Source organism: Siphateles boraxobius, unplaced genomic scaffold, assembly GCF_051911475.1.
Source record: "Siphateles boraxobius isolate OS27281-9 unplaced genomic scaffold, OSU_SipBor_1 7, whole genome shotgun sequence".
In the NCBI taxonomy this organism is placed as follows: domain Eukaryota; kingdom Metazoa; phylum Chordata; class Actinopteri; order Cypriniformes; family Leuciscidae; genus Siphateles; species Siphateles boraxobius.
In genome coordinates this window covers 7,127,619-7,155,201 of record NW_027509197.1, presented here as the reverse complement: position 1 = coordinate 7,155,201, position 27,583 = coordinate 7,127,619, and the positions used below count along the sequence as shown (strand labels likewise).

Below are 27,583 nucleotides of genomic sequence, written 5' to 3'. Positions count from 1 at the left end.
CATAGTATGTTAGTTGGCTAGAAAAATTAGTATTTTATAATATATGTAATATTAGTATAAATTAGTATTTTGTTAAATGTGCACTATATATTTATTATATATTTACTTATATCATTAAAATATTATAAAGTTGTTATTATAATAAAAATCACATGTATTTTTAACATGTGATAATACCAGCTGACAGGGCTCTCTGTAGCCTATGTCAAGTCAAGTCAAGTCAAATATATTTATATAGCGCTTTTCACAATACAGATTGTATCAAAGCTGCTTCACAGTATCAATCAAAACAACTTAACAATGTTTGTTTATTACTGGAAAAAAAGACATCCAAGTTTGGTAGAGCTAATCAATGGTATGATTGGTTAATTAATTTGAATATCCCCAACTGAGCAAGCCAAAGGCAACAGTGGCAAGGAACCGAAAAACTCCATCCAGTGACCTAATGGTGTCCTAACACCCCATCAAATGACCCAATGGAGAAAAAAAAAAACCTTGGGATAACCCAGGCTCAGTCGGGGGCCAGTTCTCCTCTGGCGTTTATGAACCAGAGGCCGAATTTACAGTAACTGTAAGATAAAAAATTTATATGAATTCCTGGCTTTCTGTATGTTTACAGAATTAGGTGAGATTTTCTTAATTTAAAAATTAACATGCATCTACTGTACCAAATATTTATCAAAATGAATCTATTGAATCAAGATCGGAATCAAACCACAATAATTGAATTGAAATTGTAAAATTTGTATCAAAGAATGGCCTACCAGTCATTGCACCATAATATGCTGTCTTAGTGAAACTTAGTGAAATTGTTTAGAATTGATGCAAGGTGCTTCATTGTCTCTTATGATTGCAAATCTAACAAATTCTTAATTGCAGTATCTAATAATTTGTTCAATTAAAATAGATCAATTGTTTTCGGATTGATATGCAATGTTTAATTATTGATATTTACAGTTTGAATATTTACTTTTTACTTTCGGTACTTAAGTACGTTTTAAATCGGATACTTTTGTACTTTTACTCAAGTGATGTTTGAATGGAGGACTTTCTACTTTTACTGGAGTCATTTTTTATTTAGGTATATATACTTTTACTCAAGTATAATTTTTGAGTACTTTTACCACCCCTGCACATTAAAAAAATTGAGTGGTGCAGGGATGACGGCTGTGTCTGAAATCACATACTCTCTTGAGTGGGTACTTATTTTAAGTAATTAATTAAGTAATTATTTCACAACTGCTAAAAAAGTATGTTCTGTAGTATGAATGTGTGTGTAGTATAAATGTAATCTGGACAAACTGCATTAACCATGCTGTCATTATCATGTGACCAGTTTCGTTGCGTAACCGCTATCACAAATCCTCTCCCGTGGCCTCATGGGATAGAAAAGTGTCCATCGTATGCTCATTCAGTAGTAGGAAGTAGTAGGTCATCCGGGTACCTTTTACCTACACTTTTATGAGTACTGTGAATTCAGACATACTTCTTTTGTTACATACTGTTTTTCGCTTACCATGTATAAGTTGGCATCACCCTGTTTCCCACGACAAAAAACACAATAGGATTTTTAGATTGGCTTTTAGATTATTGCAGATAATGTCTGTGACTAACTAAAGCTTATGATTCTTACACATTTTGGTCATTGTGATAATCTTCACAGATGAACACAACTAATGAATTTTGAAGCTCAAATACAATCGGCAGAAGTCAAAAGCAAAACGTAGGCTATAAACGAACTACAACACAAGTTTGCATGCCTTAAACGTCACCATCAATAAGCTTCTGACTCATTCAGTCTTTGTTTAAAAACATTTTCCCTGAAAGTTTGAGTTATGATAGTTTGCAAGAGCATGATTATAAACACATAGAGGCTGTGAAAGCGTAGATGAGTTTATCTGTTCGGCTGATGACGTTTAATGTCCTCGACAACCTCTGTAGTCCCATTTAACCAATAAAGGGATTACTGATGTATTTTATATCCTAAATTAAAATGTGAAAATATCTTGTTCACCCATTCAGAAAACCCATTCAGAAAGTGCTCCTCATTACTCTAACTGATGCTTCCTGTTTTCCTCGCTGACCTGGGCATCATCAAAAATTGCACTGTGAGGAGGCTAGGAACAGGTGCATGCCGTTTTTTAAAGCACATCTTTTTATTTTATTAATGTTATTAATAAAAAAAAATTAAGATTTAAAGTGCACTACACATTCAGAACAATTAAGCACATTTCTTTTTCACACAGCTAATTAATGCACATCAAGGAATTTGCAAACAAAGTGTATAATACATCATTTATTTCGATTTGTTAATTGAATAAAAATTGTCTTGATTAACCAAGCTCTAGTAACATCACTTAAGCACAGTCAGTGAGGTAATGTGGTTATGCCATCACAGTAATTGATACCCAAAAGCCTCAAAAAATGGCTCCTACGTAATTAAACCTTTCAGGAAGGAATTTATTGGTCACCACCATTAGCAATCTCATAAATTCTCTAAATGTAATATGGACTGGTTTCCTCACCGGCTCTCATTCCCTTCTCAATGACCACTCATCCCCAACAGCACTAAAAAGATTAAAGAGAGCCATCAGAGCTGTGCTTCACCGGATCTTAACCAACGCTCCAGCAGGAATTACATTTCTGTAATACATACTGAGGGATTCTCCAGCTTTTTCATCTCACTAATGGGATTAGGATAATGCAAAGGTGTGCATGTTTCCGAGGAACAGTGTGGGAGGGAAAGACGGGTTTTAGAAACCACAATCAAAAGAAACGCTCTCCAGTGTAAGCATCTGTCGTTCCTCACACGCTTTTGTTGTTGCTTAGTTTTAGTACACATGCTTCCTCTTGGATTTTTTTGTCACTGTCGTTGCTCCGTGAGTTGCCTGTGCTTAAGTGCGCGAGCACTTCGCGTTCCCTTCTGTCAGTTGGAGTAGGTCTAGTCGTACATTGAGTGATCTTAAGAGCTCCTCTCCTATACAACCATATATGCTCCTCTGACTCTGTTCAGGACAAGCAGATGGAGAATTGTCTTTCTTTGTTCGGATGCAGTGTCTCATTCAGCATATCATTCAGTGAAAATGCTACTTAAGCTGAGCTGCAGATACGAGTGCTGATTCTGAATTACTTGTGCTTGGCTTGAGGCCAAAGCATTGCTTTATGGATGTTAATTCCTGGTAGTAAAATTGTTGTAAAAACATGCCTTACGTTTTATATGCTCTTTTTAGAGTGTCAGTTGACTAACTGCATCTGGATTGGTTGTTTTAAACTGATCAGTGTGGTGTTGATAGTCACAGGCTTTCCCCCCTCTCAAACAAGTTTTTTTCTCCATGAACGGACATGGGTTTAATGGTGCCTTGCTAATGGTATTATTAGGAACAATTTGCACTGCTATGAATGATATTGTGACCTCTTTTCCATCAAAGGGAAGTGCTGGTGTTAGTGCTAGTCTTTTCACAGCTGTATTCTGTAATTCAGCTGTGATATATGCGCCTAATGTTAGTCCGCCAGCAAAACAGGAAGGGAAACCAGGACACTGCGAGAAGTCAGACAGGAGAAGACTAGCAGAGGCTTAACCTAAAGATGATGTGTGTAATTTTTTTGATGTTAATATTTTCCTCTGCTATCCAGGCTTAATATGCAGACACAACTGTAAGTAAGCCTTTTTTGTTGGTTGATTCACTCAAAAGCACAAACACTGTGGCTATGTGCTGCGGTCAATGCATTGCTCTGTTTGTTTACGCATTCTAATCAGTCCAACACAGCAGCACTGACTCAACCAATGATGTGAGTATGGGGGCGGGACTATCAGTTCTGACTGACCAATGGCAACCAGTCTGGGAAACTTATTTGAAAACAGTCATTTTTCAGATCTGTTCTGATCAGTGTAGACATTTTAAAGAGAATATAAAAATGAGTTGGAAATAAAAATGAATTTGCACCTCCATATATAAACTGACATTCATTTTGAATATGCATAAGACACAATGCTATGTAAGCCTGTTTCCAGCACAGAATTTAAAACATACTTTATATCATTTCTGACCTCTGGGTTTATATCTCACAATTTTGAGTTAACATCAAAGAATTCAGATTATTTTTCTCACGGTTGTAAGTTCATGTGGCAATTCTGACATTTTTTTTATATATAGATTTGGAATGCGAGATATATACAAAGTTCTGTAATGAAACTCTATGGCTGTTGGTCCAAACGCTTGCAATCATATCATTCTCTATATGGCACAGCTGATTGGTTCCTGCTGTATCAGTAGCCAATGAGCATGCCGCTCAACCTTCAAATACTTGGTTAGCATTTGCCTTAGCAGTGCAGAACGCTTTCAGAAACCCTCCACCTTCCCCTGCTCCACCTGTATAGATCTGTTACTGGTAATTCATGTACGTTATATTGTACAGCAGCAGTATGTCTTACTTGCTCACAGAAGCGTGTCGTTTGTGTATTGGCAGTAGCAAGTCCCGCAGCAGTAAAAACTGCAGAAGCGTAGCAGATATATTCCGCCAAGACCAAACATATCAACATTGTCATATCCTTTACCATGCCAAACAATCTGAGAGTTGTATGAAATAAATAATGTTGCATTGTGAGATATGAAGCCAGAGGAGTTTTAGATGAATTTAGAGGAATGCTTCGGAAACAGATGCTTTTTACTTTTTAAGTCATCTTGGTTACAAAAGTATTTTCCTTATTTATTTCCCATTATAAACTTTGATTTCAAGCAATAATAATATTAATCCATTCATTCATTAAAATTTAATTAAATTAAATTAAAATAAATGAAGTAAAAAGACAAAGATACTTAACATCATTAATAATGAGTGAATGAACTACAGTTCCATAAAGCATTACAAATGATTTTATTGAATTTAAAACAATAGAAAAAAATATAAAACAGTTGATTATGCATGCAAAAGTACTAAAAAGCATGCATATCACCTAACAAGCTTCAGTGTAGGTTCTCTCAAGAAAAAGTAGGCACACTACGACTGCAAACAACTGTAATAAACACAGAATTATGATTGTGGGATGCTAACTCGTAACTCTTAAAAATAAAGTCTAATTCATGGAGTTGCAATTGTCTGTGGTGGAAACAAGCTTCCATAAAATAGTGCTAAGTGAATTCCTCCATTGGGGTTTATGCCTGGAAAGTCTACAAGTGCCATTTAGCTTGCACATTAGATTGTGCCATAAATTCAATGTTGTGTGCAAGTTGAGCATATGATGTGTTTGCACCAAAACATTAGATACACCATGGGTGGGTTATTATGAAGCGTCTTTCACAAGTTCTGCGTAGGTGAGACTATTTGCTGACGTACAACATGCTGTGCTAAGATTTTTAAACCGGTGTGTGCTTAGAATGCATTTGGTCTTACCACGAGAAGCATGTGGGACGTGTATCATCTGTTCCATGGCCTCAGGCGAATAAATAGATCACTCTTATGCTGTATGGCTGAAAGCACATACTCATGATGTTTTGGAATGTTCGGCATTTTGGATCCATCAGATGGATGTAGACAGAAGAACACAACAATGGATAAGACTTTTAAAAATGCGTTAGAAATAGAGCACAACAAAGGTCGAACACTTTTTAAGCTATCTTGGTTCTGGAAGTATTTACTCCACTTTTTTGGGGGGGTAAAAAGGATTTAGAAATTAAGCAAAAGGACAGAGATACAAAACTGTGTACTTAACATCATTAATAGTGAGTGAATGAACTACAGTACCTTTAAGCATTACATAATATATAACTGAATTAAAACAATGGAAAATATAAAGCCGTTGATTATAAATGCAAAAGAATGAGAAAAATCGAGATCTAGAATCTAGAAATACCTTGAGCCTTTCATTTACCAAAGAACACATCACATAACCAAATCCAGCTAATCAGATCAATCTTGACATACAGCTGAGAGAAAAACAACAACTATTTGGATCTTTAAGTAAAATCTTCTGGAAAGCTAAAGGTAATAAAACCAATTCACCACAAAGGGACTTATCTCTTTACTCTTGCACATGCACAACATATTTAAGATCCCTTTACTTTTTCTTTCTTATTTTTTATTACTTTTTCGATCATAATAGACTCCAATTTTGAAATTGCCCACTTGTTAGGGAGCGGATGCCACCTAAATGATTTAGAAATGTCAAGTGAGCCCATGAATTATAAAAAGCAACATGGATTGTGGTGTAAATATTTCATGGTATGTGAAAGTGAGCCGGATGCTCCATGGGGTTTGTTGATAATGACCAGTGTGAGAGAAGCACAGACTGATAGGAGGAGAGATGTGGTAGTTCTAGTGTGTTTCAGCTGGCCATGCTTTACCACACGCTATCTTCTGGACCTTATGAGGGAAGAGATGATGCTATATTGAGCTGTGTTTGTGATGCTACATTGCCTTCACATAGAACGCATTAACCGCAGTGGGATCGAGATGAGGGAGGGATACTCTTGCTTAGTATGCATGTTTTGGATTTTTCACACACACTCAAAAAAACATTTAAATATAAACTTAAGATTCATGTTTTTGAATTGCATATAAAATTTCCATCCATTTGGATTACTTAGTTTTAACATAAACAAATTAATAAACTGCATGTGATTTATATATGTCAGACATACATAAATGAAACAGGTAAGATATATGTAATACACCCATGATAAATGAACACTGCCTAGTGTTCATGTGTGTCTACACTACTGAGTTAAAGTACCATTAAAGCAGTGTTGAAGTTAATGAGATAATTAAGTGATGATTGAGAATTAATGATGAACACCTGCTGTTAACAAGCAGAATCACTGAAGAAAATAGAAAGAAAAAAGATAAACTTCAAGCCACAGCCTTAAATGGAATCAACTGCAGGTAAAATAAGACATGAAATCTCTGAAGATGTCAGCAGAGTAGAATTAAACAACTCCACAAACAACATTACCAGCTTCACTTATTACTTACCAGTTAGAACTTATTTTTGTAATTTTTGTTGTAATGAAAATAATTGTTTCATTCGAAGTCACCAAGATCAGTGTTTGCTTTAGTTGGGCTCTTGACCCTTGACTTTTTAACATTACTTTTTCCTCTGGCTGCAGTAATATTGTGTTTATAAAGCACATTTTATATGGCAAAGAAAATCAGAACCAGAAGCCTTTCGGAAATCAATTTTGGGAGGTATCTTCAATGTTACAAATGTTGCTTGCAAAGTGATTGCCTGATAGGGCAGCGAAGCAACAAGTCAGCTGCCTATGCTTTCGGAAGCAGCCCTTGTTAATCTTTCAGTTGTTTTCCCCTAAACCAGGGGGAACCTAATTCCAGCAGAGTTTAGCTATAGCCCTCATTACTGTTAAGTTAAACGCACCCGAACCTGCTAATCATGGTCATCAGGATCACTAGAAACTTATAGGCAGATGTGTTGGAGCTAAACTCTGCAAGACGGTGGAGAAGATTGGACACCCCTTACCCAGACCTTATTGGGATTATAAGGAGAGCAAATAGAGACATTTGCTTATGTCTCCTTTTCATCAGATTTTATTTCCTGTGAAAAAAGACCCAAGTAGTCTCACATGTTTATCCACATGTTGAAAGCATTGGTTCTCAATTCTGTTCCTCATCAGCTCATTAGTAAAGACACCAAGAACCAGGATTGAGAACCACTAGAGTTTCAGAAAAGATCTCAGCAACATCTCAAAATGTGCTCAGATTTGCAAACATGCCAACATCTGTAATCAAATTTTCAAAAAATGAACTCAAATATAGTAGTCAACATTTGAAGTGGATCAAAAAAAGTTTATCAAAGTTGTCCTAAGACAAGAACGGGTATTGTTCCAAATTCATCTGTAACTTTGATGAAAGGTTTTGATCCACTTCAAATGTTGACTACTGTATTTCTAATCATATTTGTCCAAGACCAAATTAGAAACATTTTATAGTGGTAGTCTTTTACTGTAAGTCAACAAATGGTAAGAATTTTAGGAGAAACAATTTTTAAACGTTAATAAAACATATAGGCCTAAATGAGAACTTTAAGAATTCTTAGGGGCTGTTCACACAGATTGGATATTTTTAGTTTAAAGATGTAAAAAGACATGTTTTAAATATTAAACTACTTTTAACTTGAGTTCTGCATTTTTAGAATGCCATGTCACTCACGAGACACAGCAAAAGTTGTAAGACACAAGCACAACGGTCAAACACATCCATCTAGCACATTTATGGATTTTAGCACGTTTACACTGAAGAATGCACAATACAAAATTGCAATCTTTGTGAGCTTTAAAAAAGTGACTTCTGAATAATACATGTGCACACGTCAACCAATATTAGTTTCATATATGTATGCATTGAGGTAAAATTTGAATGTTTTATTATAATGTGTTATGTGGCATATTTCAGAGGGAAACAGGATATTTTAAAAATACAACATTTAGGGATGGACTTGATTGTATGCATCGGAAATTGATTGAATCTCCCTTTTCTTATGATTGGATGATACAAAGTGGTGTTACCAGAATAGGAAAGTAATTTCACAGACTGAGCAAGTTTTTAAAATTTGATTAAATATTATGAAGATGTGGATGCAATGTCACACACAATGGCATGCACCCATAAATCATGCACAATAAGACCAGGAAAATGCATTAAGGTCAATTTTGACGTCAAGCTGACTTTAACCCCGTAAAGCCTGAGATATGCAATAAGAAATATTTTTGTTTAAATGGAAGTTTTTTGAATGTTTAGACAAAATAATTATTATATATAATAATAATTATTATTATTATTATGCAATTTAATGCAGTTGCTGATCATTTTTTGGGCAAAAATATGAAATTCTGATAGCTTGTGATCAATGAGATCTTTATAACAGCAGACTTACATACGATGCATAAAAATATCAGTTGTCACACTATATTTTGCAGTAATACATCTTAGTAATTTTATATTTAAATGCTTAGTTTTATGATCAAAGCTCTGTATTTTTGGGAGGCAAAACAAAATGCAATGTAGATCAATGATGACTAAGAGATGAATATTAATGAGTAATAGATGAAAAAACGTTCCTCAAAAGCCTGTAGTATCATATTTAATATGTACATTTTAACATGATTTTTCAAACTAATAATGTATGTATATTCCAGTAAAGTTGTTTTAGTCCATTCAGTGTTCATCTTTAAATATTAATAATAATTAAAAAGTCATTCTTACATTTTCCATAAATGTTTAGAGATTTAAACGTGTAGACCTTTTTACAAGTACACTAAAACTTGCTAAAAAAAAAGCATAAAACCTCAATCAGATGACAGATGGCATGTAGTAGATTGCGTACAACTGTTTTTTTTAGCAACGTTTTGATCATGTTTATCATTTAGATGCCTTAGTAATTTGCATATCAAATGTGATACAGTAGGATTTGGAGTTAAGTGCGTTGAGTGCTATTGAGGAGCACCTGCCATGTTTCTCTCACTCCATATTTTTCAACCGGAGATGCCAGCAATTGTTCCAAAAGAGTTAAAATCCACACACTTCTTCACCAGATATCCATTTCCTGCAAATAAAACGCAAACACAGTAACACTGTGCCTAATTAAAGTTGTGATATGATTGTTTCTCAATTAAAGGGAATAGCATCGTGCTGCTAAGTTGATATCCGGGTGTCAGATTTGAATAATGTGCTGTGGTTTAGAGTGGCAGTGAGGAACGCGTTCGGCATACTGATGATACTTCACTCTCACAACCCCTCCAGGGATAGAGCACTGCGCTTTCGCCGCATATGGGATCCATTATTCCAACCCGTATTAAACAGCTTAATGGTCCCATCTCCCAGACTTTGATTTCCAGGATGATATAATGCGTGAGGATAGAGAGTGCTGGAGGAGGGAGGGGGTCGGATTTCACACACACACACACACACACACACACACACACACACACACACACACACACACACACACACACACACACACACACACACACACACACACACACACACACTCTTTGACCCATCAGCTGATGACATGTGTCATTTTGATGGAAGACTGATGGGTCAGCTGTAAGTCATTCCAAGCGGATGCACTGACAGAATGTCTCAAAGTGGCATTAAGGAGCTACATGTCCTTGAAGGCTTTTCCTGCAGTCCTGTTACCGCAGCTGTAGAAACTATTGGACCCGGCGTGGTGCTAAGAGTTTGCACATTAGGATGCTATAATGAGAGTTACTGCACTCTAAAAAATGCTGGGTTGTTTCAACCCATGTTTGGGTAAAATATGGATAAATCCAATGGGTTGAAAATTTAATTAAAAAATTTAAACAACGGTTGGGTTTGTCCATATTTGACCCGGTTGAAACAACCCAGCATTTTTAGAGTGTGTGGGATTTCTCCTCTAGTGATTATCATGGTTATTTACAGCTTTGCTCTATCTGAGGAGGCATTTGCAGTTGTGTGTTTGGCTGGAGCGTTGGGAACCGAGCGGCCGCATCCTAATAAAAGTGTGGCTGTGCTCTCAATGCTGGGACTGGAATCGACTCCTATTTCTGCTTCTGTTGTTTTCTTTTCCTTTTCAGTTATTTGTTTTTTGAAAAATTGGAGGAACATGTTCACTCTTGCTTGTGTCTACATGACTCTCATATACATAATACTCTCATTAGAGTATTAGTAGACTTTCTGCTTAATATCTGCTAACTCTTTATTTTTATGGTCCTTTAACAGACATTCTACTGGACTATGAGTAACTTTGAAACTACATGTCAACTTATTCTAACCCTAACCCGAATAGTCTACTCTACTAATACAATAAGGTTAATTAGTTAACAATAGTAAACTACCTTAGTTAACATGGACTAAGAATGAACAATACTTCTTCAGCATTTATTAATCTTAATTAATATTATTTTCAACATTTACTAATACACTGTTAAAATCAAAGGTTGTATTTGTTAACATTAGTTAATGCACTGTGAACAAATAATGAACAGCTGTATTTATTAACAAACATTAACAAAGATTAATAAATACTGTAACAAATGTATTGCTTATTGTTAGTTCATGTTAGGTAATATATTAACTAATGTTAACTAATGAACGTTATTGTAAAGTGTTACCCAAAATTTTTATTTAAAGTTGTCCAAGATAGGCTAATCAGTATTTGTCAGTCATATGTTATTCGACATGCAGGATCTCAGAATGAAACGGTGACAAACCTCAGTAATTTAAGTTAACGAAAGGTAAATCAGCAATGTGTTCACATATGTGGCATAACGTTTCAGCCCGACATCCATGACTATGAGTTGTTATAAATACATACTACACTGCACAAAAAATGTATATGATCAATACGTTAAGACAACATGTGTTTTTTACATTGCTTTGACTCATCAAAAATAAGTTAAGCAATTTTGGTTACACTTTATTTTAAGGAGTCATTGTTACAGTTAAATTATATGTTTAAGTACTGAGTAATATTAAGCAACTACATGTACTTACTATAGGGTTAGGGTAGGATTAGGATTTGGTTGAGGGTTAGTTGCATGCAACTATGCATAATTTACTGTTATTACCATGGCAAGTACATGTAACATATGTAACAAGGACACTGTAAAATAAAGTGTTACTGCAATTTTTTAATTAGATTCAACTCATTTTTAACTCATATTTAAGTTGAAATGACTTAAACATCCAAGTTGATTGTACTTGAAATTTAAGGCAGCAACTTTCTTTTTACAGTGTAGTGACATCATTATGCATTTGGGGAAATTAATCAGATTTTGCATCACTATTAGCAAGCGACAGAGAGGCGAATTAATGATTAGCTCTATTAAACTTAAAAAAAAAGCAATTAAAGAGGAGTCGATTCTCTTTGATGGAATCAATTCTTGACTCCCAACGCCTCAGAATCGATTCTTTTTGGAAACGATTCCCAGCGCCACTGAATGGTGTCTCAGCTCTCACGTTGTTGTGTCGTTTGTGTGTGCTGCAGGTTCCTCCGAATGCTGTTATGAGTTCCTGAGTGCAACCCGGCCAGCTGTCTTGGAAGAGCAAGGGCTCAGGTGGCAGCAGTGGCACCTGGAGAAACCAACACTGAAGACCGGCCATGGCGAGCGGTAACTAACCTCCTCAAATGATGTCCATTACTTGCCCTGTTAAGCAGACCAGTCAAACCACACATGCTTCCAATACCTAGTGAGCTGCCCACGTTGGCAGCATTTTAAGCAGGCTAATGATGTGAAAACTGTTCAAAACCTAGGCAGGAGGATTGTGATGTCTTCTGAGATATCTCGTTATAGCAAATCCTAGGGCAGACCCGCATCTGTCCGTTGTGGAAAATGCAATCCCACATGAGCTCAGTGACAAAATTAAGTCGATAAGATTTTTGTTTTTGAAAGAAATTAAAACTTTTATTCAGCAAGGATGCATTAAAGTGATCAAAAGTGTCAATAAAGACATTTCTATTGTTACAAAAGATTTCTATTTCAAATAAATGCTGTTCTTTTAAACTTTATATTCATCAAAGGATCATGAAAAAAAAGCAACACGGTTTCCACACAACTGTTTTCAACTTGATGATAATAAGACATTCAGTACTGGGAACTGGGAACCTCTGAACTAAACAGTAAGAACGAATGTGCGCAAAACTAGTGCAAGCGGCCCCTGATGTCAAGTAAAGTAGCCAGGTTATGTTCAGGGGAACACATACAGTACATTAGGGTTGGGCGGTATTTCGGTAAAATCTTATACTGCGGGGTCTTAAAATAGCAACGGTATCAGTTTCAATACCGTCATTACCGGCACTTATATATAATATATAAATATAATTTATTCAATGCCTAAAAATGCTTATGTAGTTGTCATCAAGTGACAGTGTGGAGGAGAAAGAGAGAGAGAGAGAAGGGAGAGGCGGTAAATACTGACGAGGCAATTTGTAAATGTTGCAATAAAAAAGGTGACCGCGAGAGATGGAAACAACACTAACCTAATGTCGCATCTCCGAAACAACCACCCACTCACTGCTGCGAGGATGCATTTTGCCCCGAGTTCATTAAATAAGCGCATTAGTTTATATTTGTTAAAATATTATAATGTTTTTTTTTTTTTACGTTTATAATGAAAACTGAACAGCACGAGTAAGATGGGATGCATCGGGAGTAAGACATTGACCACTTAATTAAGTTTCATTTTTTTAAAAGGCCTTTCTTTAAAGAGAATTTTGCTTTGTATAAATTGTATCTTAATTTTAATAATTTTTTTTATCAACCAATAATAAATAAGAATCAAATATAGCAGACAACATAATCATGACATGGTCGTGCGTTGGCGCGCCGCGGTCACTTGCATTGAAATCTCATCATAAATTAACTGAAACTCAGTGTATGTCTCACAGACATGACAGATAGGCCTATATCTAAATAAAGCTTGAAATTTCATTCAACGAAACAATTCAAAATGAAAAGAAATAGGCCACTCGCTGATTATTTAATCCATGATGTGCATTTCTCTCTATGCTCGTTCATACGGAAATGGCGATCATCAAATTAAACGAAACTATTGAAAACAAAAAGAAATAGGCTAGCCTACTCTCTGATTATGTAATCCATGATGTGCATTTCTCTCTATCGTTCACTATGGAGATGGCGATTCGTCAATTTCTTTAAACGAAACAATTCAAAAGGAAAAGAAATATAGACAGCATACTCTCTGATTAATTCATGATGTGCGTATACGGCTCATATTACATTTAATGCAGTCAGCCGGGATCAGACACAACGTGCACGGGTTGGCCTTGATTTTTATTTTTTTTTGCCCGATCTGGTATTCAGTTTCTGAACGGTGTAGGCACAAGCCAACAGTTTGGTGACGCTGTCTGAGCCTTATGTCATAATTTTTAATTAGTCACGGTAATACCGTATACCCCGGTAAAATAGGGAGGAGGTTTGACGGTATCAAAATTTGGATACCGCCCAAGCCTACAGTACATGCAGCTGTTTAACCAGTGTGTGATTTGAAAGTACTTGTCACTTTGCATGAGAGTCAATGGCCACATTCACCCAGCAGCTGAATAAGGCTCTCAGTCCTGTATTTGTATTGGTTTCGGTAACTTACAGTGACGGAGATATGAGCAGTGTGGCATCTGTTGGTTTTAGATCCAGTCACTGTTGTCCCGGTGATGTTCCCGTCAGTTTTGAGTTACGTGTCACATGAATGCTCCGCTCTTCACCCAGATAAAAGCTGCTGTTGGTTAATGAAGATTTGATGGATGAACTCATGGGCAGTGAAGATTGAAATTAAATGGATGAAGATTGGAGTCTTGTTGAGTCAAAATTGACTTTTCAGTTTTATTCTTTGATATTGCTCTGTCACTGCTTTATCACTGTCGATTTGGATACTAGTAAGAGAATACAGGCTCGACACCCTTTGCACGTGCATACAGACAGCATTCAAGACTCTACTCTAAGTTGCTGTGTGAATGGGACATTTCAAGACTCATACAAGTAAATGAGGTTGTCAACAGTGTGAAATTAGCCTAATAGGCTGTATTCTCTTTTGCAGCAGCAGACGGCATTGACAGTTTGGGAACCGAGCAGAGCCACATCAACGTTTCCGTGGCTGATCCCGGTGCCTGGGCCACCGCCATGAACAACCTGGGCATTGTGCCGATGGGCTTAACCGGGCAGCAGCTGGTTTCAGGTAAAGCCTTGAGCCCTCCCTCCAGTGTGCTAATCCTAGTGTTTCAACCACAGCTCTCTCTGCTCGTCACTTTCACTGCAGGGGGAATAAAAGGCAGATATTAAACCGGGGTTCCCATATTCCCCCTCTGGCAAGCTGCACAGGCACCAGCCTACCCTGCCAAATATGTGACCTTTAGAAGCAAAATTACATTTGGATTTTACACTGAAGCATGTTACAGTTTGTTGAGCTTTTATTCCTCAGCTGAGATACTGGATTGTTGTGGCTTTGAAAAGCCCACGGCCTGGTGTGATGGTGGAACCTACCGCTTTCTTGCCTTAAGCCCTGAGCGCTGGTCTCCCCTGAAGCTTTGCAGAGATTGTCCGAGAGCTGATCATTGCTGATCATCAGTAGCCCTCTGCAATCGGCCATCATAACAGGCCTGCCGCTGTTGCAAATGCCAGTTAACCCACCCCTGGGGTAATGCCAGTTAAATACCTTGTGGGGAAAAAAATTCCCCACAAGGTCCAAATTAACTGTATTCGTGGGGTACATTTGGGTAGGTGGGGTACTTTTACTGTACATTTGGTCCCCATAATGTAGGGAATACCAGGACCGCACACGCACGCACACACACACACACACACACACACATACACACACACACACACACACACACACACACACACACACACACACACACACACACACACACACACACACACACACACACACACACACACACACACACACACACACACACACACACACACACACACACACACACACGTGATATGATTTTATCACAAACAAGCGGGACTAATGGAGTGCTTGACAGTTTGTTTTCTCCATACACTGGCAATTCACCTCTCTTGCTTTAACAGCACTCATGAGTGGGAGTTAAAATAAAGTCAAGCTACTTTTTTAAAGAAGTAGTTAGCATCAGCAAAAGCTGCTAATAAAGTAGCCAGCTACAATGAAACTATTTAAGTGATCAATATTTTCATATCTAAATATATTATTATCATCCAGGTGATGATGTATAATTTGAGCTCTGTTAGGGTGACAGCATATATTAATACTATAGTATTTTATAGTAGTATATAATCTAGTATACAAATAGTAATGAATAGCAGGTACTCAAATATGTGCCTTGTTTTTAAAACAGGTTTACGGTCTCATAAACTCTCCGAATATACCGATTCTCCAGAATAAACGGGACTGTTCAACATGTTAGTGATTATTCCTCCCCTCATTTACGCACAATACAAATGTGAAAATAAAAACGGCAAAAAAAGTAATTTTGTCTGCAAAATGTACACTACCATTCAAAATTTGTAGTCTGTAAGATTATTTAATGTTTTTGAAAGTCTCTAATGCTCACAAGTGCTGCATTTATAAAAAATTCAGTAAAAACAGTAACATTGTGAAATAATTCAATTTAAAATAACTGTTTTCTAGTTTAATATATTTTACAATATAATTTATTCCTGTGATTTCAGCATCAATTACTCCAGTCCTCAGTGTCACATGATACTTGGGAAATTATTCTAATATGATAATTATTCTAAAATGACATTTCTTATTAGTATCAATGTTGAAAACTGAAAATTTTTGTTGAGTTAGTGTTGCTACTTTTTTGTTAACTATTCCTCAGTGCTGGCACTCAAGACATTTTTTGAGACAAATAAATTCTCTCCTTGTTTTGGATCCTATTATAATTAATATCATGCTAAGGGAAGCCGTGGATTGAGGCAAATTAGGCTCAAGATTAAAATGCATGAGCCGGTATTTCAGATCATGATTATTTATGAGAATTTGGGAAGGCACAAGTCATTTGAATTGCATATAGGTTTTTTTCTTTTCTTGGGTGATTTCAGAAATCATCTAAGAATGAATATTAAAACTATTATCCTCAGCTTCTGAGCTAAAGCCTTTGGTAATACGCCACAGCTGAAAGAAACACTTCCAGCAATTCACATGAGGATTTTATATACGGTATCCTCTTTCTTTCTGTGTTTCTTTCAAACACACATGTAGTACATACAGGCTTGCAGCGATATGCCTCTACCTGAAAGAGGATTTTGTCACACTATAGCACAAATGCTGGCCTTTGAGAACAAACAGACTGGAAAGTCTCTGGCTCCAGAAGGACTATTATCACGCTGACTGGATGATTGGAAAAGATTTGCCTGGTTTATGAATATAACAGGTTATTGCTGAAATAAACTCTGAGTCTTTGTTTTAATTTCCCTCAGCATGTTTCCAGGCACACTTCAACATCACACATATTGCTCATGACACACACACACACACACATACGCACGCACGCGCGCGCGCACAAACAGCTTGTATTTTGTCCCATATCTGCTCATAAATTTGCTGCTCACAGAGTAAATGGCCACCATTTTCGCAGGCAGTTTCAATCTCAGCATTTCAGCACATTTTCTATTGATTATACATGTTTATTTGCACCAGCTCATTAGAAGACATGCTTTGTCAGATTTTTTTTTTAGATGGTTTTATCCCGCTGGATCGGTGAGGCACAACAATGAGTACTCCTCTAAATATAGACAATTTTCCCGCAGTTAGGAGTTGCTTTTGCTGAAGCTCCATTGTGAGATTTTACGCTGAGCATACTGGGAGATTTGGGTTCAGAACTGGTGTAAGCTCTGAATGTATGAATGCATAGATTTACACAAGATTCACCAAGGCTGCTTTACGTGGCTTAGAAGAAAGAAAGAAAGAAAGAAAGAAAGGAAGGAAGAATAAAACCCAAATCAGGCTCCACCAGAAACAGTCGCGTGCAGTCACGATGACCTAAATAACTACTGCACTGTACCGACAAAGATACGTCTTCCTGAGTGCTGTTTATGGAAGTACCAGGACAATGTTTATGCCTTTATTCTAAATTGGCTGTCATTTGCTCAGAAAAGTAGTGATATACAGGTCCTTCTAAAAAAATTAGCATATTGTGATAAAGTTCATTATTTTCCATAATGTAATGATAAAAATTAAACTTTCATATATTTTAGATTCATTGCACACCAACTGAAATATTTCAGGTCTTTTATTGTTTTAATACTGATGATTTTGGCATACAGCTCATGAAAACCCAAAATAATCTCAAAAAATTAGCATATCATGAAAAGGGTCTCTAAACGAGCTATTAACCTAATCATCTGAATCAACTAATTAACTTTAAACACCTGCAAAAGATTCTTGAGGCTTTTAAAAACTCCCAGCCTGTTTCATTACTCAAAACCGCAATCATGGGTAAGACTGCCGACCTGACTGCTGTCCAGAAGGCCATCATTGACACCCTCAAGCAAGAGGGTAAGACACAGAAAGAAATTTCTGAACAAATAGGCTGTTCCCAGAGTGCTGTATCAAGGCACCTCAGTGGGAAGTCTGTGGGAAGGAAAAAGTGTGGCAAAAAACGCTGCACAACGAGAAGAGGTGACCGGACCCTGAGGAAGATTTTGGAGAAGGACCGATTCCAGACCTTGGGGGACCTGCGGAAGCAGTGGACTGAGTCTGGAGTAGAAACATCCAGAGCCACCGTGCACAGGCGTGTGCAGGAAATGGGCTACAGGTGCCGCATTCCCCGGGTCAAGCCACTTTTGAACCAGAAACAGCGGCAGAAGCGCCTGACCTGGGCTACAGAGAACTGGAGCACTGGACTGTTGCTCAGTGGTCTAGAGTACTTTTTTCGGATGAAAGCAAATTTTGCATGTAATTCGGAAATCAAGGTGCCAGAGTCTGGAGGAAGACTGGGGAGAAGGAAATGCCAAAATGCCTGAAGTCCAGTGTCAAGTACCCACAGTCAGTGATGGTCTGGGGTGCCATGTCAGCTGCTGGTGTTGGTCCACTGTGTTTTATCAAGGGCAGGGTCAATGCAGCTAGCTATCAGGAGATTTTGGAGCACTTCATGCTTCCATCTGCTGAAAAGCTTTATGGAGATGAAGATTTCATTTTTCAGCACGACCTGGCACCTGCTCACAGTGCCAAAACCACTGGTAAATGGTTTACTGACCATGGTATTACTGTGCTCAATTGGCCTGCCAACACTCCTGACCTGAACCCCATAGAGAATCTTTGGGATATTGTGAAGAGAAAGTTGAGAGACGCAAGACCCAACACTCTGGATGAGCTTAAGGCCGCTTTCAAAGCATCCTGGGCCTCCATAACACCTCAGCAGTGCCACAGGCTGATTGTCAAGTCAAGTCATCCTCATTTATATAGCGCTTTTAAAAAAGTAGATTGTTTCAAAGCAGCTTTACAGAGATAAAGATATAATTTAAGGTAACAGAGATTGGTTTGGTTTTGTAGTGGCTCTTGAAAAATGTTTTTTCCAGCTAAAGTTAGTTTTGATTGATTCACTTCCGTCTAAATGATAGTTTGTTATTAAATTAGGGGCCGCTAAGACGACACCGTTCTCTCTAAACAGACTTTAAACGTGAACCTGTGATAGACGCTGATGGCGTTCACATGCGCATTAAGAATTGATTCTATAGTTATGTGCGTTTGAATATATGTGCGCAGGTTTATAATTCCTTACAAACCATGCCTAAACAAACTACTTGTCTATAAATTTTGATGCAGAATTTTTATTTTATCTTATCACTTTGGGTAGGTACGCGAACCGAAAAATTCCACAACGCTTTATCTGTAGAGTGGTATAGGGATCCTCCATAGGGAGAGGCTAGTTGGCACTTCAGCACTGCATTGTCATCGGGTCCAGGCGAAAGTCCTTCGTCAGATCTGGAAACGGCCTGGATCCGGCAGGCTGCGGGAAAACCTCGGGATAAACAAAGACACTGAAATTAGCGTAGATGCCATTCTTCTTATGATGTAACGAGTACATCAGGATTTGAGGGAAGTGTTCCCAGTTCCGGCTGACCTAATCTAAGCAGCCTAATATTAAATTATAGAAGTCTATAGAGTGTTATGTGAATGCTAGGTCAAAGAGATGTGTTTTTAGTCTAGCTGACAGACTGTGTCTGCTTCCCGGGCAATGTTAGGAAGATTGTTCCAAAGTTTTGGTGCTAAATAGGAAAAGGATCTACCGCCAGCAGTCGATTTATATATTCTAGGTATTATCAACTGGCCGGAGTTTTGAGATCGCAATAGACGTGAAGGACTATAATGCGTTAAGAGCTCGCTCAAGTACTGGGGAGCTAAACCATTTAGTGCTTTGTAAGTAATCAGCAATATTTTAAAATTTATACGATGTTTAATAGGGAGCCAATGCAGTGTTGACAGAACCGGTCTAATATGGTCGTACTTCCTGGTTTTGGTAAGAACTCTAGCGGCTGCGTTTTGGACTAGCTGTAGTTTGTTTATTAAGCGTGCAGGGCAACCACCCAGTAGAGCATTACAATAATCTAGCCTTGATGTCATGAACGCATGAACTAGTTGTTCCACATTTGTCAATGAGAGCATATGACGTAATTTAGATATATTTTTAAGATGGAAAAATTCGGTTTTACAGATTTTACGGATTGCCTCCATGCCACGCCACATTGAAGCAGTCATTTCTGCAAAAGGATTCATAACTGAGTGCTAAAGTTCCTAAATTCATAAAAGTGCATAACTGAACATAATTATTTGAAGCTTGACTTTTTTTGTATTAAAAACACTTATTTTATTGGTCGGATGAAATATGCTAATTTTTTGAGATAGGAATTTTGGGTTTTCATGAGCTGTATGCCAAAATCATCAGTATTAAAACAATAAAAGACCTGAAATATTTCAGTTGGTGTGCAATGAATCTAAAATATATGAAAGTTAAATTTTTATCATTACATTATGGAAAATAATAAACTTTATCACAATATGCTAATTTTTTTAGAAGGACCTGTATTATATTATATTAATCAATCTGCGATTAATTTAAAATTCACTATAATTTCTGAAAGCATTAAGGTGGGGACATTAAGGGAGTGTTTATCACTAACCATAAGAACATGTACACTTGGCCTGAATGGTTAAATAAGATAAAACTGGAATCACTATGGCTTATTGTCATGTGTAATCTGTTTTGATTTAGTTTTCTAAGGGTATGTTTACACAACAGCGATATGCTTAAAACGGAGAAGTTTTTCCTTTGAATTTGACTTCCGTCCCACCGATTCACGCATGTCATGTAATAGTAAATAGGAGAGAGATGTAAGTACACAGGATTACTCGAGCATTCTCTACACAGTCTTTGCATTGCCTTTGTGATCCTAACATTAAGAAAGCGTCAATGAAATTTATTTTTAACTAAGTTCCAGATCATGTCAGTAGGACACCTTTGTCACGATCGTTTGTAAGCTTCATTTTACTGTTGAAATGAAAAGCAACACAGTTTGACGCAGGCTTTTCATAGAGTCTAAAAATAAAAGATGAAGCAGTGTGAGTAATGTGTGAGTATAGTCGGTGAGTATAGAATATGTGTGAGTATAACAATGTTTTAACCATGTATCACTTTATCTGTTACAGATCGTTTGATATGTACTCACTTTACTTTCACATTACTTGATGATGAACAATAAATATAAGAACAGCAGTGTGGCAAACAATATAACTAATATAATGTAATAAAATGAGGATAAATCAGAAGAATATTAATCACCATGCTGTTGCAGACTGGAGTATCCTTGGGATTTGAGGTGTAGATTTGCTTTCTTCTGATTTGGAATCAGACTATGGCTCAGACATGTATGGCTGAATTTCAAAAACGGTTGCCGTTTTTAAGCATCAGAAAATTTCAAAACAGTTACACATGTGTAATTGTGGGGACTTGAAATTTATTTCAATATGCAAAACTGTTAACCAATCATATCAGTTACCAAGCCTTGAATGTGGCACGCCTTAAAAAAACAACAACTCTTGAGTGTTTCAAAGAGAGGGTCAAAATTACTTCAAAATGATGTTTTTGATGTAAAAATCTTGCTAAGCTCAAGGACATTATAAAACATTTATAAACTTTTTAAACATTAAAAAAAAAAATGTAAATGCAGTTCACGACCCCATTAACATTTGAAAATGAAGAAATGAATACAAATACAAATATTGTAATTTTACAGTTGTACATAATATACAATAATTTTATTTTACAGTACTATTATTATTATTATTATTATTATTATTTTATAGGTATACTGGTGTAATGACAACAATAGTGCAGCCCTACAAACAAGCACTGCAGCTTTTTCATCGTAATCTCAATTTTTATCGAATATAGTCATTGTACATAACAAAAATAGCTTCAGTTTTAATAGAATCTACGCAGTAAATGTTAAATTTAGGTTTGTTGTGTGACTCAGTGCTGCTAGAGTCATTTTGGCTGCTCTGGATAATTGTGCATATTAGCTGTGGTGAGCAATGACTGGAAATCTTTCAAGCCCCAAAAAAAGCGAGACCGTAAAAAACAGCTGAGACGAATTTCCTTGCGGATTATGTTTTTGGACTAGAGGGCCTGGGGCTGCAGTGGTTGCCGCTTTGGATTTAGTCATGTTGTTTGTGATGGGCTCTGATTAATGCTGTCTCACCTCTGAAATGATGAGCACCTGTGTCCTGTAGGGACTAAATATTTTGGAAGCTGCTGACTTCGTAGTGAATCCAATTTTTATGGAAAACAGATAACAACTACAAATAAAACCTGAAGCAGGTTTTTGGAAAAGAAACAAGAGCTGTGAGCCAAAGGATTGAGTAGCTCTTGAATCATTCTGACTGAAGAAAAACAACATTAAGAAACGATAAATGTGAAGGCGTGTGTGTAATTTACCTGTTTACATTTTGATTTGAGTTTTGCATGGATCTCCTGATGCGTTTCACATGATTGCAGCCGCTATGAGGTTTATGGATTGTAATTTTCATCATTTCTTTCCCCAGCAAGGGATTTAAGATTTTCTCCAGTTCAAGCATCTCTTGTGTGAGATTTAGTGTTCTCCGTTGTATTGTGTCACTACAGGACAAAGTAAGCAGGATTGTCCTGATTAAGGTTGAAATATTACAACACTCTAAAAAATTCTGCTACGTAAAAAAGTAAAGCTACAAACTAGTCAAAATTTTAATTTAAACAAGCTGCAAGTTTCTTTTTCTTTTCTTTTTTTGCAACCCAGGCTAAAAAAAGTGCCTCTACCTACAGTATATGTCTGCAAAACACCACGTATACTTATACATATAATTCACTGCAGTTTCCAGCACAAATGAACACTGGTAGCAGTCAAACACCAACAACTTTTATTCCTTTTCACACACATTATGATTACAGGGGCAGATTATTAAAGACTTTTGTGCATTTCCTTGCACGTTACTATATTATGAGCTCAAAACACTTACCATTTGTAAACTAATACATTTTGACATTTGCATCAAATAATCTACTCCATGTGTATGTATTTTCTAATAAAGTTGCTTGGTAGCTCACCTGGTACAACAATGCACTTGCAATGTGGAGCGCGCTGTCATGATAAAATAACTCAAAGACTTAAAAGCAAAAGCAAGCTATAATATCCTGTTTGCTTTTGTTAACTCTATAAGTAAATTTAGGGTAGGTATTAGTGTAAAGTAACGTAAAACTTACTTTGAAATGCGATACAGCATTAACCTTTTAGCAGATTCACGTTGAGTGAGAGTTAGCCGATATGGCAGTCATCTAGCAGCTTAGATGCAAAATATTTCAGCTATTGATATACTACTTTAAAAGTGCAGTCAGTTGTCATTAATTTAGTTTTTTTTTTTTATAGTGCCCAGCAGTAGTCTTTTTTGATCAAGATAAAACAAGTTATATTGGGCTGGCCATGTGATCTAAAAAAATAAATAATAATAAAAAAGCTTTTAAAGGCCACTACTAAGTCTTCATCTCTGTAAGTGAGGATTTTAAACATTGTAAACACAGTACTGTTCATTTATTTGTATGTCATACTGTTTTAATGAGAACAAATTACTGAGTGCTTGTTTAAGTGGTTGACTCAGTACAGTAATTATAATGACTGAATATGGCCTTATTAGTTAAGAGGCCACAATTACATAACGACTGATTAAATGGAATGTTAAATATTTGTTTCAGGTATAAAAATGTAGTAGTAGAAAAAGTCAAATCGTTGAGATGCATACAGTGAGAAAGCAGCTGGCAACCTCAAGATCGGTTTTGTTTTAACTCAAGCTCTCAGCACTCTAGCTTTTGAATGTTAAGACTATTTTAATTCTTAGCTCATAAACACGACATTAAAGGGATAGTTTATCCAAAAAGGATAATTCTCTCATCGTGTCAGCCTCAAGTTGTTCCAAACCTTTATGAGTTTCTTTCTTCTGCTGAACACAAAAGAAGATATTTTGAAGAGTTGGTGGACCCATTGACTCGCATAGGATTTTTTTCCATACAATGGAAGCCAATGGGGAATACAATGGGGTACATCAACTGTTTAGTTAGACATATTGTTCTAAATATGTTCAGCAGAAGAAAGTTACTCATACAGGTTTGGAACAACTTGAGTAGTGTAAGATGACATAAAGAGATGAGTAAATGATGGCAGAATTTCAATTTTGGGTGACTATCCCTTTAATGACAGTAGGCAGACATTAGGGGTAAATGGTACTTGAGCACTTTATTATCATAATATCTTATATTTCAACTTATATGAAATATATATCAAGAAATATTATATTTCATCCATACAGAACAAACAAACGAATCAAATCATTTTATTTAAAGGGGTAGTTTACTGCTTTTTTTCTTTGCATGATTGTGTTTATGGGGTGCAATATAACATGTCTAAGTGTGTGTTTTTTTTTTTAAAAAATACTTATTTTTCATAAATTTCACCTTTATTGTAAGACGCTTTCTCCTCTGTCATTTGAATGAGCGGTTGACTTCCTGATTCTATGAAACCACTCCCTCAGAAACATGCAATGGGCTCAGATTGATTAGTTGGGCCGGTGTGTTGTAATTGGCTAAACTGCGTAGTGCACGTAGTCCGGAAACTTCACGCCCATTACCTTTACAGGCGAAAGCTGCATGTGCTCCGGTCAAATGTACATAGTGTCAATAGCCTGCCGTATCAGTTCGAGCCAGAATCAGACCCAGAAAGAGGCAATGAAGAGAGTCAAGCAGAACCTCCCCACCGCTTTTACAAAAGAATGGTACATTTCATTATTATTATTATTATTATTATTATTCTATTCTATTCTTTTCTATTCTACTATTATTATATAAGAATTTCAATACGCTGTTACTTGAAAATGCTACAGCTGCTTATAGCTTTTGAGATACGGTTTTCTCCTGATTAAACATTTAATATAACTGAATAAATGATAGAGTAATACCGTTTTTTAAAGTTATTGTTTTATCGATATAATGAACAACCGTTTATCTATTCACAAAACTTAGTTTACTCAGTGTATCGTTTTCTTTAGGTACACGTTTGTCTTACACACACAAAATAGCATCGAACTAACTGGCTACTCTAAACAAACACGTTAGCATTGGTTTACGTTCTTGATCAAATCGAAAAATTACGTCATAAAGTATTCATGGAAAATACATTTACAAAATTAGTACATAATTACAAATTCAGGTCCAAAAGGTTTGTACGCGTTTGTCATGTACGAAATAGCATAACTAAGTGGCTACTGGCTACTAAAGCCAGCGCTGGCATTTGTTTACGTCCTTGATAAAACTAAAACATTACGTCTGAAATTATACATGCAAATACATTTCAAATGATTAAGTCTTACTTACAGGTTGTGGCCCAGCAACTGCTGTCTCAGATTTTAAAGTTGGAACTGCTTCATGCTTTATTAACAGTTTGTTGTTGAATCCGGCATTGAATTCGTGGAGATTCTATAAGCTGTCTTCCGTAAAATGCGCAGCACAGAGAGCTAAATTACGATTGTAATTTTCAGGAACATAATCAAACATAAATTTTAACGTTAGCCATTGTTGACGAACTACAGCGTCCATAGGAAGCCCGAACACAGAAGACCTGACAGCTGGGTGAAAATAATACATTTTCGACGGCATGGCTACTGCTCTCCACTATAACTCTTCCTCTTCGATAAAGCCGCTGAAATTTGGCCACGCCCCCTTTTTTGAATATTCCGGAGGGAGGGTTGGTTATGGGTTAGTTACGTATAAAACCCGGGAGTATCTCGTTGTAGTCCCATTCGAGTCGTTTTTGTAGGCATTAATACGGTGGCCGAGAGAGCTCAACGTGCTGCAACTGAAGAAAACGCATGCAAATAGTAAAAAACACATGCAAATAGAAAAAAAACAACCGCAAATAAATAAAAACATCTTCATCAGTTTCACAACACAACCAAATACAGAAACGCACTGCAAATAACATAGAACACAACGGAAATGTTTCTGGGGGAACCAAATAAGTGAAGAACCCGGCTGGGACGTGCTTACAGCTCAAAATTCTACTTTATTTTAATGCTCATGAGCATCCTTATTCCCTACTCCCTTCGAAGGGCGGACTGCAGAGCTCTTTAAGTGGACTTTGGAGTGAGCTTGCCACTAGTGTGCCATTATGTAGCCGTTTGGAACGCACTTGATGAAGGGAGCAACGAAAGACAAGTCATTTCCTCATTATTTTCACATGGGATTTTCCCATGACAACGGAGCACGGTGTCCATCAGCTGAATAGCTGTTCTGACGACAGAAATATAATGCTGTTAACATAATGGTTGCAAATAAATGTATTTTTTTTTACTTTACAATTTTTTTAAATATGCGTTATATCTGTGTCAGTGTCTCAACTTTACCCTACATTACCTAAAATTTCTTATGAAACATTTATTTATGAAAATTTAAAACATAACATGAAACAATTTGTACAGTGTAACTGATGTATAGATTAATATCTTTCCTTCATGTTCTTCTTCTCTATCTTTTTTATTTATTTATTTATTTTAGTTTTCAGCTCATTGCTCTTTTCTCATTTGTATTCTGATGACATTGAACATATTGTTAATACATTTTGTATATGTTATACAAGTTGTATGTCATAAAAATGTAATCACTGTATGTTTTGCGAAAAAAAAAAGTTAAAATAAATCAAATAAAATAAAGTAGAATTTTGAGCTGTAAACACGTCCCAGCCGGGTTCGTCACTTATTTGGTTCCCCCGGAAACATTTCCGTTGTGTTCTGTGTTATTTGCAGTGCGTTTCTGTATTTGGTTGTGTTGTGAACTTTTGCAGTGCGTTTCTGTATTTGGTTGTGTTGTGAGTAGCCTACTTGGAGCACATGCGTGTTGTGAAACTGTTGAAGATGTTTTCTTAATTTGCACGTGTTTTTTTCTATTTGCATGTGTTTTTTTCTTTGTGCATGTGTTTTTTTCTACTTGCATGCATTTTTTTCTACTTGCATGCGTTTTTTACTATTTACATGCGTTTTTTACCATTTGCATGCGTTTTCTTAAGTTGCAGCACGTTGAGCTCTCTCGGCCACCGTACATTAAACTTCCTGATTTTTAAAAGACGATATCTCTGCTTACATTGAACTTTCAGTGCAGCAACTTTGCAGATACTGTTCATGCACCAACAGAAACATTACACACTATGTAAAATGAAAAAAGTGAAATCGCAATCAGCCACCCCTTTAACTGAATTCATCAGTCAAACCAAGTCTTTGATCTGGAGCAGTTGTTTTAATGAATGCGTTTTATTTGAACCATTATGGATGATTGATACACTTGACCAGAGTGAGGGATGACTCAACTGCTGCTGAATTTCAACTTTAACAGTTTCAGAGGTTTAAAATCAGCTTGGGATGTGTCCTAGAACCTACAACATGGTCAGGACAAGGATACATTTGTTATTAAAGGCCGTGTTGCAGGGTTCATTTTTCAACGAATTTGCGCAATTTGCTTGTTGGTAATAAACATTTAAACTGTTATCCATTGTATTTTATGTTGTTGGGT

The 27,583-nt window shown here is 36.6% G+C and overlaps 1 protein-coding gene across 3 annotated transcripts in view; it reads left to right on the top strand.

Annotated features, from left to right (window-relative positions):
• enox1 (ecto-NOX disulfide-thiol exchanger 1) overlaps window positions 1–27,583 on the top strand; it is a 142,058-nt gene that overhangs the window by 69,279 nt on the left and 45,196 nt on the right. For 2 of the 3 annotated variants that reach the window (XM_077215214.1, XM_077215216.1), the window contains 2 exons: window positions 11,981–12,104; window positions 14,548–14,685. In XM_077215214.1, the coding sequence (XP_077071329.1) occupies window positions 12,095–12,104; window positions 14,548–14,685 (148 nt within the window). In that variant the 5' untranslated portion in view covers window positions 11,981–12,094. Of the gene's footprint in view, window positions 1–11,979; window positions 12,105–14,547; window positions 14,686–27,583 lie in introns of those variants that run through there. The other variant, XM_077215217.1, reaches the window with a different exon arrangement.